General features: G+C 32.6%; 2 protein-coding genes across 2 annotated transcripts in view; one reads left to right on the plus strand and one right to left on the minus strand.

Moving 5' to 3' along the window:
* CEP85L (centrosomal protein 85 like) overlaps positions 1-23122 on the plus strand; it is a 173083-nt gene that overhangs the window by 75455 nt on the left and 74506 nt on the right. The window lies entirely within an intron of this gene.
* On the minus strand, positions 709-10578 carry PLN (phospholamban). The gene is made up of 2 exons (XM_036925051.2): positions 10439-10578; positions 709-2239 (listed from the first exon to the last, which is right to left on the minus strand). Exon 2 carries the CDS (start codon positions 2137-2139, stop codon positions 1981-1983), a length of 159 nt encoding a protein of 52 aa, XP_036780946.1. The 5' UTR covers positions 2140-2239; positions 10439-10578; the 3' UTR covers positions 709-1980.

Consider the following 23122-nt stretch of genomic DNA (forward strand, 5'->3'; position numbering starts at 1 on the left):
ATCCTTAACTATAAGATTTTAATTTGTATTAAAGGCAGAATGAAAAACCAAAACCCTTTACTTCTGTTTTACTTAGGAAAAAAGCCCCCAAACTTCACAGTTTATAATTTGAAGTTGATGCTGTAATAAACAATGTAATGGAAGGAATATAACTTATCATTTCAAAATTTCCACTTGTATTTAAGATCAATATGGCTAACTGTAGAACTTGGTTATTTTTGCTTGGTAATTACTGACACCAGTGACTATATGTGTCACTTGTTACTCAAAGCTTTCTAGTTGATGTTAGGGATCTCCAACCCATAGATGAGGCTTTACTCAAGAAATCTCCCTGTCAGTTGAGATCCCTTTTCCCTCTGTTCCTCAGATATCAGTGAACCAAAATTGTCCCCGTCCCATCTCCAGTACCTCTCAGGGGATCAGAAAAAATTTTAAAGCAGTATCTTCTTCACTATTCCATTAACAGCATTTGTGTTGCAAACCGAAGTCAATATTTTCAAATTTTTCAACTTTTCAAATTCTTTTAGTAACCATGTTTAGCAAATTGTATGGTAAATTGTACATTCTCTACTTCTATAATTATTGCTATGTTAGTAATATGTCTTGAGTTGAAGTTAAAATTATTGGATTAATGCAGTATAGGTGTAAGCCACTTTAGACTAAATTTTAAACTGAAGTCAACATAAGTTACCAATTTTGGAGATTACATTTTCAAACAACAATTTTTACTTCTGTTTCATGAGTTGTTGGAAGATATTTGTAAATGACCAGAGGAGAAATTGAAAATCTATGCAACAAGTAAATAATTGTAGGTTAGTATTGTTGGGTTTATAATTTAGCGTAGTAGGTATCTACTGTCTAGTTGATAGGTTAAGGAAAATAGCTATATCCTGTCATAAAAGGGGCAAAAGTTCATTTCAAAGTAATCAAAGAGTTAATTTTGGAGAGAGAATTCAAATTTTTGTTAATGTGTGAAATATGTATTTTATTCTTTTATTCTTTTTATTGCCAACATTCAATATGAGGTTAGAATAGAAGACAACCTATAAAATTATTCTAGTCTTCTGATTTCATGATTCCAAAGATATAGCCTGGCAGGTTATATACTCTAACTTAGAAAAAAGACTATAGTGCTATAAATTAAGGTTAGACTCTAATCTATTGGTCTGTTAGTAATTATGGCTAATCATACTGTTAGCTGTTAAATTAACCAACAGTTCTTGTCTGTTGATCATAATGTCTTGAACAGATTTATGGATTGCCTGCATGTACTAGAATTCTGTAATTCTTTGAAAGTCACTTAAGATAAATTTTATTTATGTAAGAGTATGGTCTTACTTTTTCCTTATTGATTCTCATAAACTTTAAAAAATGTGTTAGTATAGTATAGAAAAGAATATAATTTCTATTTTAGAACATAGGTTATGACAGTTACTACAAAGACCTTTGTGTGATAATAAAGTAACAGATGTGAAGAGTCAGCAGACTATTTTCAAATGATCATACTTCATTTGAATGATTATTTTGGTACTTGTAGAGACCTGAAAAGTACTTAATAAACATCAAAGAGGCTTTTATTAAACAATATAAATTATATTTACCCCAAATAGTGAAGCTTATGCTTTATATGAAATGATGTGTTAGCAGTGCAATTTCAAAACTAAATTCCTAGTTCATCCTCAGAAAAGATTTGGGATGGAAACTTATAAACTCTGTTGAGGAAATCAACAGTTATATTATGCACACTTATAGTCATTTTAAAGTTAATTTTTGAAAATAAAGCCCATTTCATGTTTACAAGATCCAGCAGATGAATACACTTGCTAACAATTTGTTTTGTTCTATATCTTGACCTTTTCACAAAGAAATTTTTCTACTTGGAAATGAACTGTTACATGGTATTGTTTTTCCCTTCTTCATAGGATGACAAATTTTTAGCTGAGGGTGATAAATTGCAGCACTGGAGACTGTAGCAGAACTTCAGAGAAGCATCACGATGATGCAGATCAACAAGAGACATATTAAGATGAGACAGAAATTGACAAATAGGTTCTGGAGATTTTGACGTGCTTGTTGAGGCATTTCAATGGTTGAAGCTCTTCTTATAGCTGAGCGAGTGAGGTATTGGACTTTCTCCATGATAACAGGAAGACAGGAAGTCTCAAGTTTTAAATGGTCAGGAGAAAGGTAAAAGGCTGGTAAAAAGCCAATGTGAGATCACTTTCTTCTTTTCCGTAGGCTGGAATGTAAAAACAGTATATGGATTAGGATCATGGTTGTAACGTGGTTTCTGAACACGTAAAACACAATTTTGCATTAACTCATCTTTCTCAGCATTCTTTGTATATTGACATCAAATCTCTCTCTAGTCTGTGTGTACACATGCCCACATATGTTTCCCTGTTTAAGTTGTTTTTTTCTTTTTTGTGAGCATCACCTTGATGTCTACTTTGTCTTGTGTTTAGTGTAGTTGTATAGTTTGTCTTGAAGTATAGCAACTTCAGTCTTTGCCTCTTCCTCTTAAAGTGACTAGCAATATAGTTTCTTTTAGAGTGCAGCTTGTTTTGGGCTATTCTCTTGGGCAAAAGTTCTTTCATGTTGTTCCATTAAGTCTGTTTCTCTGAGAGTGTAACTGTTGTGACAATAGTATATTAATTCTTGAACAAATTTTAGAAAAAGAAATGCATGCAATAAATTATTCTTCAGATGTTGATTTTAGTCCAGAATAAAATAGTTAAGCAAGAAGTATTTTACCAGAACTATAGATTCAAATGTTTGCTATTCCTTTTTATGATTTTATAGTTTTGTAGACTATGCTATTTTAAATAACATTTTTACAAGGCTTGATATTAGGTAATAAAGACTATCAGGCTCAAAGGCTAGTAAGAAAATTATGTACCACAGAGAGTTCCTATTTACAAATGATCTGTACTTAAGAGTAGTGGTTGCCCTTTGCCTTCTTTCAGAGTTCCCAAAGCTATTCTGCCCAATTAATTACTTTGCTAGTTAATAAAATAAAATAAAGCTTAAAATAATATGTAATTATAAAAAATTAGATACAGATTAAAAATTAACTGTAAATGAACTGTTCAGAGATACCAGCTACTAAGATTTAGGGATTTTTTGGTTAATCAGGATACTTCTATATACATCTTAAAATATGAAAAATTAGAAATGGAATAAAAACATAACCATAATTCACTGCCCAGAGATAATGGCTGTTAACATTTGTTGATATATAATTGTTAATGAAGATATTACTACCTTACCCCAGCTGCCAAATTTCACTTTCTCTTTATGTCCCATGAAAACCCAATTCAGCCTGTCAGCTCCATTTCTGAGAGACACTAACTAGTGCTAAAGAGAGCAGAGGAAAGAACTGAAAGAATGGGAATGGGGAAGAATGATCAGGCATGATCAGTGAGAACTTGGCATTTATTTTTACAAAAAAAGCTGTATGGTAATTGGTGGTTGTATTCTGTAGTTTCAGTACTTAAGCTTGGCTCTGTGTTTTGACTTATATACTAGTCTGGGCTTTCCTTTCACTAGAGACTCTGGCCTCTTTCTTAGTATTGGTCTGTAGTGAGGAGATCCAAACAGCCAACTTACATCAAACTTCATTTTCTTAAAGAGTTGGTAACAACCTGTGTTTCTCTAACATGTATTCTCTAGCATATACAGATCTCCAGCATATATTCCTCATTGCCCAACACAAGTGGCTATTACTTTATTTGTAACACCCTCTACTTAGAAAACGTGACTTAAACTTAGTATATATTTAACTTAATTACTTTTGTTTGAATTTTCCAGATAAAATATAAAAATAAAGAGGTTTTCTTTTGTTCTTTAAGAAAATGCACCCTTTAAGTTGTTTCTGGTTATACTTGTTTAGCTGTAGGTACAGTGAATTTATACTACTGGGTAACTGTAGTGAAGATTTCCTGCATTTCTTGGTATATTTGGCTAGTTGCTTTATATGAAGACATACAGTACAGTTAAGAAAGGAATAAGGATTAGCATTGGTAATTTCTATTTGAGCTTATATTTTTGTGAAGTTTTAGTACTGAAATGGTCTGAGAGTTCTGAATTTAAAAATTATTTCTGAGATAAAATATGGAAAAGGAGGAAGGGTGACCATAAAGCATATATATACAAGAGCTATTCCCTACACTGACCCTGCTGAGTTGTACTTCAGTCACATGAGACATGTCACCTTTCCATAAATACTTCATTGCCTTTTTTGATTCTGTCTTTTGCACATGTTGTTCTGGCTCTGCCTGGAATGTCTCTCCTCTCCTTCTTCCCCCCTAATCTTTGATTCTTTGCCAGGCAAATTTTAGTTGATCCTTAAGGCCCAGTTTAAATATCACCTCCTAATGAAACTTTCCATTACTCATTAAGGTAGAATTGGTTATCACCTCTTCTGGTTTGGTAGGGCTTTAGTGTTACCTATGTGAGGATAGCTATCAGGCTATGGTATGGTTTGATTTACATGTCTGGATCCCCAACTAGACTTCTAGTTCATGAGTATAAGGAACCACAAGTTTATTTTGAAATCTAGAACATAGTGTGTAATTGCTACCATTTGAATAAATCAGTTAAGCTGGATAAGGGATTCTTATGATTCACTTTAACATTTTTAGAAAATTGTTAATGATCAAAGATAATGCTGTGATTAACATGTTAACCAGTTATAACAATTTGATATTTGAACACATCAGCTCCAGTATTTTTCTCTAGTCTCTTCCTATTGCAGATGAGAAAAATAAGGCTTGGAGGATTTACCTAGAGGATTACAATTTAGATAAATTTTAAATGATTTAACAACATTAACTAGAACTAGGCTTTGTATAAATGGATATTTGGTGTTTGTGAAATATAAGACGTATGCCCTAAATACATGAGCCCTAAATACATGTACTGATAAGTACAATGAATATACTGTAAATATTATCTCATAATACTTCAGCAGCCAACTATTATCGAAAAATAATAGTTTGTTCCTGGAAATAACCAAAGATAGGGGTATCTTGTTTCTTGTCAAACTTAGAAATATGTTATAATTCTAAAGGGACTATAGTCACTTTAAAATCTTATGCTAAAATCAAAATGAAATATGCCTTATATACTAAAATATTAGTTGTTGCCTTCAATTTATTGGGCTCAGCTTATTTTACAGTGGTACAATCTAAAATGTTTTGACCTAGTTCTGCTGTATTTCCAAAATCTATATTATAGTTAATTAGGCCAGAATTCATCCATACTGATAGGATTTCCTGTCATATCCTGAGAATTGAAAAGCTGTGTGTGGAAATGGCACAATCCTATTTTTGGAGTAGTCTGTGACCTACAGTACATCATAATTTATGGTATGGTTGTCAGGTGTTTATCATTCTTTTCTCTGCACTCACAACCATCTTACGAGTGTAGATCTACAGTCTCTTTTTCCCCTTTCTTAGAGCCAAGCTGTTAATAGAGTAATATTTGGTAGAGAGCCTAGAAAAATAGTTCTGCTTTATTTTCATTTTATCTGATTTTACAGCATTCTTTTTAGATAATATAAATTGTGTTGGGATGTTCTGAACTTGCATCTGGCCTAACCATCCATGGAGATAGAAGTTAGCCCTACGTTTTCCCCCAGCCCCACTCTGAAAGAATGACAGCATGTGTAAATTAGGTGTCTGGTACAGGAGGAGTAAAGATACTTTAAAATTAATTCATCATCCAGTCCCTAGAATCAGAATATTGAAAATATGATAGATGTTTTGATAAGAGTTTGGTTGTAGAAATGCCAAATTCCTGTCTCTTGAGTTACATGTAAGAGGAAGAAAAGTATCTACAGTAGCTTGTATATCTATGGGGTCTATGATTATTCCAATTTTTGGAAGGAATGTGGGATCTGTGAGTATTTCAATTTTTACCATTCTTCATAAAGTATTTGTAAGGCCTTTGGTTGTCTTATTTCTCCTCATTCACTCAAAAAGGTGAAATTGGGAAGCAAATACTATGAAGTTAAAGATAACTGTTTTTTGAAGTAGAAGAAGGAAAGAGACAAAGCATGGGCAACTCTGTGATATTTCTAATATCATGTGCCATGAAAGATACTGTATCAGCTTCTGCATAGCCCTCACTTTGTCTGCAGTGAGTCCTTTTTCTTAACATAATATCAGATTAATTCTTGTGCAAATGGAACCTCGATAGACTTATGAAAATTTTTGGTGATATGCTGCTTTGTGACTTGCTAGACAATTGATAGCTTAACAATGTTGTATATGTTGATCAGTCGTCCCCACCTGTAATTTAAGCACTTTTAGCACTTTGCAGAACTGTCTGAACTTCGATTTTTTGGGTACTCCCTCTGCTGAAATCATAAATTCCTTAGATTCTTTATCTATATGTGTGGTTTCATAATTTTGCTTCCCTTTTATTTTTGCCTATTTATTTATTCTTTTAGTTGGATGTGAGTATGTTTCACTTGTAAATTCAAGTATGCACAGCTACACACTCAGATTACAGTCTGAGATACTTTTTAGAATTTTTTTCTCTTAATTGGTTCAGAAGAAAATTCTCTATAAATTTTAGTTTACAGAACTTGCCTGTATTAGGATTATTTGGGGATTTTATTTTTTCTACTATTTACTGTCATGTTCACAGATAATCTAGAAGTGATTTTGTATGCACCTGTTTTTTGACTTGATTAAATTAGGACAGTTCATTATTAGATTTATCATCAATCTGTTGGCATCTACAAGTTTATTTTGGTAGAATCATTTTCCCTTTGAGATTGCCTAATACTAAACTCAGAACTTCTCTTTGAAATTACTTTGTGGCAGCAACATTCCAGAGCTTTGTTGGTCCATTCTGCTATTTGAAAGGATCTTCAAGCTGTTTCTCCTGGTTATGAAAAGAATTGAATAAACATAAAAATATGTATATTTTCAACCTTTACATTGACCTCATAATGAAATGTTTCCCTTGTTTTAAAGCTTTGCCTTGAGGAAAATTCATCAAATAACAGCATAGAGAGAGTTTTCCTTATGAAATTGGAACATTGCTGTTGGTACTTTTGTCAATTTATCCTGTAGTAGTTGAGACTTCACATTCCTTTTAGGGGAAGAGGATGTGGAGAGGGAGTGTAGGGGAAGTTTTAAGGAAAAACAAATGCCGATTAAATATACCCCCAATAATGTTAGAGAATTGGTCTCTTTCTCTTTGGAAGACCTGAAGGTGGAGTACATTTTAAAAAACACTAGAGGTCCTCAGTTGACTATGAGTATACTGGGGTGGAGCTGAACTCAGGCCTCATTTTCATATGTTTATTTGGTAATACTTGCTTCAGAATTATGTAGGGTAAGAACATTGATATTTCTGGAAAGACTTAAAGAGACCACATATTATCTGATTTGGGCCACTGTAATTTAGGATTATTTCCTTGATTCCTAATCTTTATGTTTACTCCTTTGCTGCTATGATCAGCATTGTTAATTCAGTTTAGATGAAAGTTAGTGATTTTCATAGCATCATCAACAAAGCAGGATTCCTCTGTTCAAGCAAGCAGTTGAATATTTTAAATGGTAAATATGAAGAGATCATAAATGAAATTAAGGAAAGCTAAGAATTTAATATGGAACTAGAATAGAACATAAAAGTGTGGTTTTGAAGAGTTTGGGGAAATTAACCTAGATTTTAGGTATTAAGGTTAAATAGATTAAAGGCAAGAATAATTTGTCCATGAAACAAATTAAATAAAAGGAAACTTTGTGGCATGTTACTATTTTTAAAAGTCTGTGCAGTTATTTTAAGTTTTGTTGTACAGGGTATATTGCTTCATAACTAAGGACATCTATAACTTTCTTATATCTCTGGCTTTGAAAACGATTGCTATATTAATGTATAAAGAATATAATACAGAATATTACATAGTCTATTAAGGACGTATTACATAGGCTCTTAAGGCTTCATGCATAAATTAACTTTAAATGAAATGGAGTGGTTTTACATTAAAATAGAAGTTTGTATCCTCTGACTTTCCCTTTTAGAACACCATCAACAGTATTTGAGGACTTTCATTTTATTTTGCTTTGCCAGTGTCATGATTTATTTTTAAGCCATGTTGATCAGTGGATGGGGATGTGCATGTGGTTTAGAGTTATAAAACCCTGCCTTCTGCCAAGGCTCCACTATTTCTTAGCTCTGTGACCTTGGGCAGTTCACCTTTTTGCATCTGTTTCCTAAATTGTTAAATAGAGATGCAGTGTCCAACATATAGGAAGTTAAGATGATCAAATGAAATATTTGTATACAGCAGTACATTTCAAAGGTTTTCAAGAATAAAGAAGGAAGTTTTAATTGACCATTATTTCAAGGATAAATGTTTAGTTTAATTTACAGAACACATTTCATCTTTACATTTAATTTTTACTTAAAATTTATATTACATAATTTAACACATTACATAATTAATATATTACATAATGCAGTTAATACACTAAAATTTATTCTTTTTTTTTGAACTATTTTGTTTATACAAATACTCTATCACCAGTTAACTATTGAGATTAAGAGACAATATGTACAAGTATGCAACCAAATGCAATTTTTTTCTGGAATATTATTTTCCTTCATGTCCACTAAAATACTGTCAAAATAATTTTGATATTTAAATTTTAGGAAATGATAGTGACATTTCTCTTAGTAAAGCATGTACTTTAGCCCTTTCACGTGTTTTGAAAACTTCATTTTTAGTAACTTAAACATCTTTCATTCCCATTTCTCACATTTTGTTTGATCTGACACTTTTTAGCCCTTTGTTTTTCATATCTTTAGAAACAAAGACAGTACTTAAATTTCACACCATGACAGAGATGAACTCGTTGGGACATAATGCCTGGCACAAACTAGGGCAGTTAACAACAATCATTATAACTGTCATTTTATTAACCTGGATACACTATTTATCAAAGGATAACTTTCATAGCAGAATTTTTGCTCTTTCTAGAAATTATCAAATTTCTGGAGCAGTATGTGATGTGATGAAATTCTGGCACTAAAAAAACTCCTGAACATCCCATTTAAAATGTGCAAATGTAATTTGATAGGTATTTGAGTAAAAATGCATAAACATGCACTGAGTGACTTGTGTAATATCAAAGGAAAAACATTTTATGAATATAAAAATATTTAGGGAGCCTCAGTTGTAGACAACAATTAGAAATGTTTTTGCATGTCTTAAGAAAAGCTGCTTGTAGATTACAAAGTTCTTATCTGTAAAAAGCAGTGGAGTTAAGATTTGTCATAGGAACTTGGAATTCTAGAGATAAGTTTTAGTTTGACATATATATGGGAATAAAAATAATGCATTAAAATTGATGTAATATTCTTTGTGCCCTGATATAAGATTTAAGAATGAAAACACACTTCACGTATTAAATTGAGGATTGTAACATCAAGAGTAGAATAGAATTTAAGCATGTCATAAAATTTATTGCAGCATCTCCATTCCTGGGTATTTCTTCATTTCTTTCTTTTTTTCTCCCCTCTTTCCCTCTAAAGGCAGGAGAGAAAACTGAGGAACACTGGAGAATAGTGACTTGATGATGGTATATTCATTAACAGGCAGAAGAACATTCATTTTATCAAATTCATTCGAGTGAGATATGTAGGAATGTTCTGCCAAAATAACATTTCTTTATTTTTAAAGTGCTTAATTACTATTCTGAAACTCTAGAAAGAAGTTTGTGTTTCTGATGGGTGTTTTAAGATTTCTAAACTTGTCATTAGATTTGATATAAGTAACTCAATTTATTAAATCTTGGAATTTTTTAGAAATGTTTGTTAAAATTTGAGTAGGCTTATAAAAGAGAGTAAAAAAAGTCTTCAAAAGCATTTTAAAAGTAGTTTGCGTTATGTATTTTAAAATCTATTAATATTTACTGTAGGGAATCATAATGATAATATTGGAATAGTTGTGCTAATAATGTGCATGTTGTACAGTCACACGACTATTCATAGGATTTCAAATGTAAATAGACAACCCAGTCCTATCCTATTTCTCAGCAGAATTAACAGATAACAAAATGAAACCATTGTTTTTGTGTGGAGAAATCAAATCACCACTGCCACCAAATATGGTAACATAATTGAAAGATATTTTAGTTGGTAGAAATTAACTTTTGAAAGGCAAAATAAAAGTGAAAGTTAAAAATGACAAACCAATAATCAGAATCAAAGATGAATGCGACCCTTATCATTTCAAGTTTAGTCTTACTGTCACTGAATGGATTAGCATTCATTTAGAAATTAAGCTTTTTGTCTTATTAGATGTTTTATTGTCTAACTTTTAACTGAAGTTTATAAAACATAATTAATTCTTTTTAAAAAGCTTAGTAAGCTTGAATTATAGTAAGAATTACTAAAATCAGTGAAATATTTTTCTTACCTTGGCTGTTGTGATGTTCACAATATTAAGTATTTGGAGTTTTATGAAGTCTTACTGATGTTTAGCTGGAAAGTTTTCTGACTCTTGTTACCAGACTTATGGGAACAATTGAAGTAGGTGTAGGAGAAAAAGTGTTCTAGGGAGGTCTTATGATGTCACATAGGAATTCTGAAGTTATGATTGGTTAGTTTTAGTCTTATCACAACCAGACTTTTCAGAATGTCATTTATCTTTCTTTGGGTATGGAAAGGTCATTAACATGTTGTGCCATGTTTTTTGTTTTTAATTTTATGAAGTATGTAGGAAATAAGTGGGGGAAAAAAGTAAGTTTTGGGTGGTAGAAAGCTCCCCTTAAAGATTCATGCATTTTCAGGCTTAAGAGTAATCATATCCTGATGGTGATAATGTTGAAGAACTAAAATAGTCACAGTAATAGGCATTTTAATGAGTAAGAATTATAATACTGACCTAAGTCAGACAACTTCCACTGTGTCATTGCTGCTTTTGCTTCAATACAGCAGTTTTGTAATGTTAGCTTCTAGCAAGAAATAAACATTTTCACAGAATCAAATTTTATGTCTATCACAGTATCAAGAGTAACTTTCTAGCAAAAAAGAAATAATCACAGATTCCTAATCAGTTGGCATTCTAACTGATGATACTTCATCAGCATGTGTTGGAAATCTAAGTTTTGTAATATTTCCAAAAGGATGTGCCTAATTAATGCAGGAGTTATTTTCCTGATGATTACTATATAAATAAAATTTCAGTGAATGGAATGATGTTTTGAACTTTCTAGAACAGTTTGTCTTATTGTAGAACTGGGAGAAGAATTCTTTTGAAAAGCCTGGCATCATTTTCCTGATTTTTTTTCTAATTTTTTGTTTATACCATTACTTAAATCACCACCACTGAAAATTCTAATTCTTAAATCTCTTCTGTAATTCTGGAGGAACTATTTGTTAATCTCTAGTTTTTTTATACTCAGGGTAGAGTAAACTCACCCGGCTTCACTTTTTTTATGGCTAACTAAAATGTGCTGCAGCAGCTGCTTACGTGTCCTTAAATGGAGAAGATTTTGGCTTCTTCCAAAGAAAGAGAAAATCCTTCTCTAGAACAAATCTCTGGTTATTTAAAGAATCAGCTAAAGCTAGCAGAAAGATAATATTTCAGCAAAGACCCTCTCTGAATATTCCTAAGGGAAAATTTACAACTTAAAAACATTCAAGAAATTGCATAGATAATGTGACATTTTGCTCAGTGCTCTACAAGAATCTTTTTTCTTCCAGTCCTTACATAATAAAGATCTCTTATTGTCATCAATTGCCGATGATAACTGAAATATAAAACCTAGGCTTTAAAACAAGCCCAAAGTGGTTTACAGTGTTTTGTCAAAGATGACGCAGCTGCTAAGGGATAGACTGAGGGTTCAAATCTGGATCTGTTATAGTTCCCAGATAGATGTTGGCATGGTAGGACAGAGGGCGGGGGATCATAATTTGGATACAGCTTTTGTAGAGTAGCATACATCAATTTAAAAATTTTAAGAATAGAGATAGATGAATTACTGCAAACTGATCCTATTTTTAGAAAGTTGGCTTTGTCTGCCAGTTGACACATTAATTTGGAAATGACGTTTAGGGGATAGATTATTGTAGTGTGAGTGAACACCTCTAGTTCCTTAGTTCCTAAAAAACTGACAGATGGAGTATACATCGATAAAATACGCCCTAGATATCTCACATGATGGCACATTTGCTTAAAAAGTATACATAAGCACATGTGTGCACCCCTTAGAAGGATACTTACAAACTGCGTGTGCCAAGTTTGGAAAATGAAGACAAAATTTGTCCAAGGCTGTAGAGCATTTTTCCCTTTTTCATTTTGATTAGCTGCTGCTGCTTATTATTAGTCCCAGTGGAGCTCTAGGAGGTGTTACATTTTAGTCTTAACCTGATGGCTCACACAGAAAGTTGTTTAATAGGAGTGAGGTTCGGAATAATGATAGATTGTTCCTCAGAAATTCCACAATTAGTGGTTGGAAATGTTTTAGAGGTGCTTTGTCAGAATCTTCATTTGGAGTCAGACTGTAGTTTGAATCCATTTTTGGTCACCTAACCTTATACAGTTTTTCCCTAAGCTGCCTTATTTAGCGTTAGTGCTTATTTTCTCTCTTTCTTTAAGATGGTCCTTAACCTGCAGTACATGGGTAAAGTTCAGTGATCTTTGGACTTGGATAGAAAAAGACCCACATCTTTATTTTTGTTAATGTAGTGCCGAAAGTTCCTGTATACCCCACATCCGGGTTCCCCTATTGTTAATAGCCTACATTAGTATGGCACATTTGTCTCAAATTGCACCAATGTTGATGCATTAACTAAAGCCCATACTTAATATTGAGATTTCCTCAGTTTTCTGTAGTGTCAGTTTTCTTTTCCAGAATCCTATCAGGGACACCAGATCACATTCAATAGTCATGTCTCCTTTAGTCCCCTTGGTTGTTGCAATTTCTTAGATGTTCCTTTTTTTTTAATAACCTTGAACATTTGAAGAGTGCTGGTTAGATATTTTGTAGAATATTCCCCAGTTTGGACTTGTCTGATGTTTTCCTCACAATTAGGCTGGTTTACTGTGTTTTTGAGAGGAAAACCAGAGAAGTAAAGTACCATTTTCATCACATATCAAGGGTATGTACTGTCACCGTGACTTAATCACTTTTGTTGCTAACTTTGATCATCTGGCTAAAATGTAATTTTCCTCAGGTTTCTCCATTGTCAATTTTCTCTTTTTTTCCCTTCCTTACCATACTTTCCAAAAGAAAGTCACTGTACACAGCCCATACTTATGCTTCACTACTTTAAGAGTGGAATGTCTGTGAAAATTATTTGAAATCCTATGTATTTTATGTAAATCCTACATATTTTATGTATATAAAAACATTCTGAGAACAGTCAGTAGCCTTCAGCAGCCTGCCAAAAAAAGCCCATGGTACAAAAAGTTAAGAATTCCTATGTTAGAGAGTGTTTCTGTAGTGGTGCAGGGCAGCCCTTTTTGGAAAGAGAAGAACTAAGTACCTAAACAGGCTACAATCCAGACCTCTTAGTTTGCTTTTTTAGGCCCTGTCTTTCTAGCTTTGTCTCTTGTCACATTCCTTTGTATCCTGTGCTCTGGCACTGTACAGCTGCTCATGGTCCTCTGAACAGGCTATTGTTCTATTTTAGGACTCCCTACTTTTTGTAGGAAGGTTGTCCTTACCAATCTTTATTTCCAGCAAAATGTTATTTCAGTTTACGTCTTCTGTGCAGCCCCCTCTGCCTTATACCAAACAATTTTGCATATATTTCTATTATTATCTGTCTATATACTGTGTTTATCAGTGTATCTGCTTAGACTAGACTGCAAGCTCTTCGAGAGTTGATCCAATAACTCATATTTATACCACTGTTTATTCTTTATAGTGCTATTACACCGTATAGAGCTTGGTTCCTATTAATTCTTAAATACTGACTGAATGAATGATTAGATGAGTGAATAAAGGGGGAACGAGAAAAGACTGCAAGGTAGCAGTGGATGAGTAATTTTTCTTTTCTTCATTGGATTCATAATAATCCATGGTACTTTATATGTTCTTAACATTTCATGGCCTGCTTTTATTTATGTAGTTATTTATATTTTATTTTAATGTTTTTTTTTCTTTTTGTATTTTAGTAATGAGCACCTCTAAGATTACCACCTGAAACAAAAGCCAGGATGCTAAAAATAACTTGTATTTAACCACATGGTACTGTCACATTCTCCCTTTTCTCCCTACCCAAGCAAATGAGTATTCTGAATCCTGGATTCCTTTCTTTGCATTTGTTTTTATATAGTTCTGTGCTTTATTTAATATATTCCTTAAAATTATTTTTTATTTTACTTTATGTAAAGGAAATCATGATGTATGCAATCTTAAATACTTAATATTTAAGCTCCAGTTTGTAGTGGTGTGTTGGAAGGTAGACCAGTTTCTGGAAACTTGAACAAAAAATTTAAGTGGCAATGAAATTATGGCATTTTAATACTTAGATAAAATGCAAACTTTGAATAAGTTTTTGTGATATGCACACTACTTCAAGGATAGGGAGCTTTTTTAGGTTAGACACCCTAGGCATCTAGGAGTAAGATTTACCTAACTCTTTAAGATACTACTTTTCTATTAAAAGTTTGAGAATCACTGCCTTAAATTTTAAAGCTACTTAAGGAAGTATTAGTTGAAGAAACATCTATAGAGCAAAAATGAAAATGAGAATAGAAGTCTGAGAATAAGGGGATGGGGAAGTGCCTAAGGTAATTGTGAAGAGAGAATAGGAGTTATTTATCACATAGGGGAAAAAAGACCAGTACTAAAGTAACCTACAAACCTTAAGGTCATTGGGGGAGGTAGATTCACTTTTGGAATTGACTTGCCAGATACCTGAAGGCCCAAACATTTTATTCTTTCATACATGTCTGAACTCTGGACAGGCTCTCTTTCCTTATTTAATATTCCACTTAGTGATGGGGAAAGTTTGGCATCAGAGGGCAGTTTAAGGTAAGGGCTCATGGAGGTTTGCACAATTTTTGGAGAATCTGTGAAACACACGCTGGGTGATAGAAAGAAATGATAACACAGAGTCTGTGGGTCAAGGAACTTGTCTATCAGTACACAAGTAATACACAAATGAAACATTGAACATCTGCAAGTTAACCACTAGTGCAAGATATCAGGAGAACAAGGAAATTTAGGACTGAGAATCAAATTAGCACATATAGTAAGAAACAATATGATTTCTAAGAAAACTGAATATTCACACACACACACACACACACACACACACACACACACACACACACACACACACACACACACACACACACACACACACACACACACACACACACACACACACACCATAAAAAAATTAACCACAAAAAAACAACCCTCTGATCTCCAGATGCTTGTTCCAGAACTCTGTAAACCATTGATGCTATTATTTTGCTAAGAAGATTCTAATTCAGTATCACGATTTGTAGTTTTCCCCCCCAAATTAAATTTGTTATCTTTGTGCTTGGCATCCCAGCCTCTAAGCTCCTTGCACGGTGGCATCATTTATTTTGGCATCCAGATGGAATTTGAGACTCATCCTTGTTTCTCTCCTCTACCAGACTCCCTATTCATTAATACACCAAATGCAGATTATCAAATATAAATCCTTGTTCCTAGCCTCATCAACTGTCCTCTGAACTTTACTAGAAGCCTTCTTAACTGGTCTTTCTCCTTTCTGTTTTGACCCTCTCCTATTCAGTCTTTACCCTGACATCCTAGTTGCTTTCTCAAGTGCAAATCTGACTGTTACTCAAATGCTGAGAACTTTTCCCTCCCTAAAGGTTAAAGACCCAAATTTTACAGCATTACATATAAAGGTCTTTCCTGATGTGGCATGTTATCTAGTCCTAGGATTTGATAACTCTGCCATTGTATGTGTTATTTCTTCTATCTGGTATCTATTCCTTATTTTTCCTCTGGAGTGCCTTCATTTTTCAGAAATAGGTAGGGTCAGTATTTCTTATAATTCAGGTAAGTCAGATAATTGGAAGTTGGAACGGAAAAATATGTAAAGGGACTTTGCATATGTTATAGGTATGCTTGTTTTCTTTGCCATAAACTTCGTGAATAGAGACTGACATTTTTTCTAAATTCCTCTTCACTACCTAATAACTCTTAGAAGTTAAAGTTAATGGGTACTTAGAATATTATTTTGCCATTACAAATGAGCTCTTAAAAGGGAGAAGTCAGAGTAAAGAACTTCCTTCAGAGGTTTTAGAGGAACTGATTTCTTCGTGATTGCTTCTGAAAGTTTGGGATTTTACTTGTACTTAATTTTTTAAACTTGTTCACATTTTAACATATGTATATAACAATATGTGGAGTGTCTATATATCAATATGTGTTCACTGAAAAATAATATTAACTTATTAATATGTTCAGGCATTTTTGATGTGATTATTTTATACATATTAAAATGCATACAAATTTTGATAACTTTGTTGTTTTTAACATATAAATGTGCCATAATTTATTGTATTAGTCTTTTAGTGGATATTAGGTGACTTATAATACTCTCTGTTTTAAAACATAAAAAATAACACTGTTATTTTAAATAAACCTCATGTCTCCTTTTGTCTTTTTCAGTCTTGGCTCTGTAAACTTGTTAAGTGAAATGTTAGTTTATTTAAGGAGGATCAAGCTATTAAATGAATTTTATTTGTATTTGAAATCCAATTTAATAATTTTCAAAAGTTAGGTAGTTAGTTGACAGCATTGCATTTCCTTTTAATTAGACAAACCTATTTGAGAAAATTACCTAGGAAGATAATTTTTTTGATGAGGGTTAGACTCTGAAAGAGATAAATGTTTAGAGTGATATGAGTGGGCGACCCTAGCAATTAAAGGAATAATGTATTTAGTTTAGGTCAGGTGGCTTCTTGAACTGTGCTCCAGCAGTAGGGGTGGGAGAGATAACCTTTCCTTAATTAGGTCTGAGATTTTATATAAAGTCTTTGGTAATGTCAACATTAAGATTGCCTCAAGTGAGAACCTTTAAAACATAATGGTTTCTGTTCTTCAGTTGTATACTTAGCCCTCTTTAAGTATATAGAATAGAGATGCAACTGACCCTTGATTTTTCAGCATTGATGCAATCTTGCAAAGATTATATAAAATGGATTTTTATATGTGGAATTCATGTCTACCTTATAAAGCAAAGAGATGTAAAGTGTCCCAGTAGAGGGATTAATAAGCTCAACTTTCTACTACATAGCCATGGTACTTTTTATCAGCAATTTAATGTACTGAGAGTTGTACATCATTTTTATATATCTCAGTAAATCTGTATTCTTCCTTAGTCCATCTCCAAATTAAAGCTTATGTAGCATAGCAAAAGGATATGAACTTTTATCAACTGTTATTTTTATTTGTCCTTAAGTTAACTGACGAAAGGTGGTAATTGAGTTCTAGCACCAGCCCTAGCATTGGGATCAAGAGGATAATTTTGGCACAGTCTTTTGTTCAGCTGCCCTGTTAATGTATTCATTTTTATAGGTTTATTGCTCAGCTGTGGACATGGATATCTGAAGAGTTGATTGTTGGCTCCAGCATTAATATGATGATTTTTTAAAATCTAAATTAAAAAATAATTAAAAAATCTAAAAATTCAGTATTTGGGTAATTGTGAATCTGCGTAATGAATGTTAGAGAATCAAAAAGTGCTCTTGAGACTTCATACCTCCATAATAGATTCAGAATGGCCACTGAAGACTATGTTTTAAATTTATCTCTAAAATACAAACTAAAATTGAATTAGTTACATAGATTGCTCAGAGATTCACTGGGTCTGAAAGAAATAAACCAAAATTTTAAGGGCCAGAAAGCATGATTTTTTTTCAAGTGTAAGTTTGTGGACTGATCTTTGAACTACAATCTTTATAAAGTGTATGTATTTCTTTTATGTATGTTACTGCTATGAATATGATAATAAAGATTTTAAGTAATGATAATTGGGAGAAGTGGCCTTTTGTTGATTGTAAATTTTTAGATCGCTCAATATTTAGCAAAGATGGTCAGGTTCTGTGGTTGAGTGCCAGATCTTACAAAGAATAAGGTCTAGCTTGTCATAATACAGACTAAACTGGGAAAGGAACTACTGTTATTACTATCATAACACTGTAATTGCCTTACCTGTTGTGCTCAAAAAGAAAATTCTCTAACATTTGTGGTTCTTAGACTTTTAAGAAAAATATGTGAAGGGATGTTTAAATTGAACAGCAGTCAATTTGCTCTTGTTTTATGTTTTAATATAGAGGATTCCCTAAACACCTCTCAACAGTTTTACCCTGAGATTTTCCATGTTTGACTCTGAACATTTTTTTAAACAGTATTTTTAATATACAAAAGAAAGCAGTTAATGTCCCATAACTGCACTGTCAGGGAAAATGAAAATAGTATATGGATGGCAAGCCAAACCAGATAATACCAACTGATATAAAGTAAAAGCTTAGTCCTTCTCTGCCCACAAGATAGCCATTAATGGTTCCTTTTGTATCCTTCAGAAAAATCCTTTCATTTATTTTTAAATGTTGTAGGCAGTGCTTTGGTCCTAAACCACATTTATTATTATATATTTTTATTTTATCTCTTGGCAATAAAATGTGATAAAAGACATGATAAAACATATTTGGGTAACCTGCTTTTAAAAATAAATGGAATGTGTTAGCACTTGTGCTACCGCTCTCTTTTAATAGAATTTGATTCTATGGTCTGGCATATTTATTAGCCATAACCATGGGTAGGATCCCAAATAGGCCCACATTATATTAAGTACTTCATTTGAATCAACTTGTCCCCATTTCCATTTCATATAATAAGATATTCCTTTCATGAATTGTAAATTATACCCTTAATTTTTTTTTCAGTTTGGTTGCCAATAGAAGCTGTCAGTTTCATTAATTGCAATTAACAAATTTGTTAAATTATACTATTAATATATTTCATCCTAAGTTTTAAAAAAGTAAGTTATGACAGTGAAAGGCTTGGGTAAGGCTGCATTCTGGTTTATAAGTAAAATTCATGATTAAATTTGTAGACTTCAGCTTTTTTTCCCCCCCACTTAATCTTCTAATTGATTTGCTTAAGGAAAATAATTTGCTCTTCATTCTTGTATATACTATTTTCCCCCTCCACTTTTGCATTATGACTGTAATGAGATCATATTTCATGCCTGGATCATTCCTTTGTTAGCATTTGTAAAAAACACAGTAATGCTACCATACATTGCACATAAACCAGATTGATTTTTGAGAGGAAAAATGTCCCTTCCTCCTTTAAAGAAAAGAGTTAAATTACAGTAATTTACTTGTTTTGCATGGTGGAAGAAATTACTTGTTTTTGGGTCCTATTTTCATGCACATGTATTTCTAAGGCATAAAATACAGGTACATATTCCTCTTATCACCTACTTTTTATCATTTTTTCCTAAGGTCTTTTATCCTCAAAGTAACTTGATATATTTGCATTGTTATTTCAATAAAGGATATTAGGATGGCAAAGATAGCATTGTAGAGGTAGTAATAAAGATGAGTTGGAAAGTAATGAGATTATTAAAAACAGCTCCTTCTACAATTTAAATTTCAAGAGTCAGATGCAGATGTTCACTCTGAGGAAGAGCTTACAGATAGAATTTTTTAAAATAAAATTTTAGGGTTTTAATTTTATTTAGAAAAAAATACATACACTCCATAAACTACATGGGCTTAGTTAAGATGCAGATTTGTTTATGAAATGCATAGTTTCTTCAGTAGTAATATAGTATAAAAGATACTGGTTTTATTTTAATGTATATTCATTTAGTAATCAGATAATCCATGTTTTCCTTCTCTTGGTGAGTAAAGCTCTTTAATTCTATCTAATTGTAATTTATTTTCATCTTTATTGAGCTTTGTAAATTTACTTTTGGGTGAAGTATCATGATTCTTTACCAAAAAGCACTTGTTAAGTATCTCTTCAAAAAGACTCTTCCAGGAAACCGAGGGAGATTTGCTGTGTTATTTGACATGTTGTGAGTGATGAATGAGCTAAGGACAAAGGCAAATAAAGGAGAGATAGCAAGCCTGAGGAACTGCAGAGGCTCTATTCCAGTGAGGTGTGACAGCACTAGATTATCTAAATTTAACAGTATTTGTCCAGACTGAGGCCAAAGAAGTTTGAACTTTTTCAGCTGCAATAAAGTAACCCTATTTTAGAAGCATGTTTGACCATTAAGTGACATATTTTAGTGACTTTTAACACCATCTGGTTTTATCTAAGTAGCCTGTGTTTGGGGTTGTTCTAGACCCCTGCTATCCCTAGTAAATTATGAGAGTAGAATTTGTTCCTTTCAGTAAGAGGTGTCTATATATGTGTTGTGCATCTATAAATCTGGATTGTTGGGGTCTAGATGTAGAAGAGTTATGACTATTCTTTGGCTAGTAAACTTTAATACCAAATATGCATGAAAAATGTTTACTTGTAAAAAGTGTAAAAACTACTTGTTATACCTATACAGATTTTGAAGTGTTCACCACCTTGATGATATCCTCTCTCTTCAGTACTTAATATTAGCTCACACAGTTATATGCCTTTATAATTATTTTTTAGATTTCATGTTAATGTCTAGTTTTATTATTCATAAGCTATAAATATAAATTATATATTCACAAGTTTAAATTATGTTCTTGTTTACTTATAATGGCTACAGACAAGTAGAAACATGACTGACTGAAATTCTAAGTAGAATAGCAGAGCAACAGTACTTTTCTATTTATTGATATGTAAATTTTGATACTTTGTTCCTGGAAATATTCACAGATCTCTCTTCGGTGTGTTTTATTCATCTTCTATCAAAACAGTACCTATGTTTTCTGGAATATGGCCAAAATGTGTATTCACTACCAATATATAACTGCTACAGAGTGGTATACTTCTCATGACCAGTCATGATTTTATTACATAAAAATTCTTAATTGTTTTGTAACTAGTTGGGATAAAAATGTATTACTAATGGGTTATAGAGGAGAAGTTATTTGAATATAAAATACTTTCCTCTTTTTTCATATTAGGAAGCAGGACTTTTGTCTGTTTTAAGAAGACTTCTTTGTCCTCCTGTAGTATTGACAACTCTTAATAATTAACTTCTAGGTTGTTGGAGAGGAAAAGTAATTTTTCTTCCCCCCTTCTGAGTTCTTGGCTGAAACCCTGTAACAAAAGACAAATTAACAAGAGAAAAACAAGAAGTTTAATTAATATGCATAAGTCTTATACACATGGAACTCAAAAAGGCAGCTTTAGAATTCAGGATTAAATAACATTTTAATAGGGAAAGGGAGGGAGAATGTGGACCTCTAAGGGGAAAGTAAATGAGAAAATGATTTTTAAGAAAGATAAGTGTACTTTAGGAGAACAGATGGGTACTGTGATAGTCTGTGAGAAAGTTTGGGTGCAGTGTGTTTTCTAGTCTTCTCTCCTGTGATAATAGTCAGTCCTTCCTTGTTGATGAGATTCCCAGGGAAGAGATTTATGACAATTGGGTTCCTTTTGGAGGATGTGTCTGGAGACAGATGAGTAGAGTTCTGAGAAAGCCTCTCCCAGCATTTGCTGTTTTACAAGTGTCTACAAGCCAAAATAATATGTAAGCATCATATTTTGGGGTGGCATGTCCTATAGTCATGTGGGGTAGCATATTCTACTACTCTGCATTATCAACTCTGTTCTTGCCTTCCTGGTGTAGAGTGTTTATTTCATCTGGTCTTTTTATCTCTTGATTATTTGCAGATGTGGCATAGCACCAAAGTGATGTGGAAATATGAAATTATACCCAGGATAGTGCATTGTATCATCTGTAGTGTATTTTTGAATACTTAAGTATGCTCCCCTATCAGACAAGGCCATCATTTCCCCTCTTTTCTACTTTAAGGTAGAAAAATTTCCCTGTGGTTATTATTTATTTTGTTTTCTTGAAGTCTAACATGTATACAATAAAAGGCAAAACTGTATTAGTCTTAAATGTAATAAATGGCTCCATTCTATTTAAATATATATATGTGTGCGCGCATGTGTGTGTATCTTTATATTATAACCACCATTCAGGACAAGGTATAAAAAGTTTCCAGTGCCTGCTAAATTTAATTTTGTTTCTTCTCTCTTTCAACATCCCACACTACCTATTTCCACTATTCTTCTATTATCATTGAGTATGTATGGTTTTGTGTCTAGAGTCAAGAGACTCTTAACATGTCTCTGAATCTCATTCACATTGCAGAGTAACAGTTCTATTTTATTTCTGTGTAGTATTCTTTTGCATACATATGCCACAATTGTCCATCATGCTTTTGTTGAAACACATTTGGGTTGTCTCAAATTTATAAGTACTTTTTACTTTAGTGTTTTTTTAACAGGGATATATGTAAACATTTCTCTGTAATTACTCTAAGAAAAATTAATTTTATTGACATACCATTTACAAAAGCACACCATTTTTTTAAGAATCAAGATTATTGAAGTATAACATATACAGTGAAGTTCAATCTTTAAAAATGTACAATTTGAGTTTTGAAAAAAATGCATGTAGACATATATGCCACAATAATCATGCTGTACATTTTTATCATCCCAAAAGGTTACTGTCCTCCCCTAGCGAAATCACTGGTCTGATTCCAATCTCTATAGTTTTGCTTTTTCCAGCTGTCATATAAACACTATCAGACAGTATGTACCTTTTGAGTATGGCTTCTTTCACTTAGCATAATGCTTTCGAGATTCATCCATGTTGCATGTATTGATTATTTGTTTTATTGCTAAGTAATATTGCAAGTTACGGATGTAGCACAGTTTGTTCATCTATTTATCAATTAATGGGTATAGGAATTGCTTCTAGTCTGGGGTGATTATCAATACACATTTGCCTATACATTTATAGACATGTGTTTTCACTTCTTTTGATTAAATACCAAATTCAGTTTCCTGTTTAATTAGCTTTGCCCTTGTTTTGAAAACCAGTTGACCAAATGAAATAGATCAGAGAAAGGCCAATATTTTATGATGTCCCTTACACATGGAATCTAAAAAAGCCAGAA

Source organism: Manis pentadactyla, chromosome 12 (genome assembly GCF_030020395.1).
Source record: "Manis pentadactyla isolate mManPen7 chromosome 12, mManPen7.hap1, whole genome shotgun sequence".
In the NCBI taxonomy this organism is placed as follows: Eukaryota; Metazoa; Chordata; class Mammalia; order Pholidota; family Manidae; genus Manis; species Manis pentadactyla.

Coding starts and splice junctions, on each gene's coding strand:
- PLN (XM_036925051.2), bottom strand. CDS start 2,139: ATGGAGAAAGTCCAATACCTCACTCGCTCAGCTATAAGAAGAGCTTCA.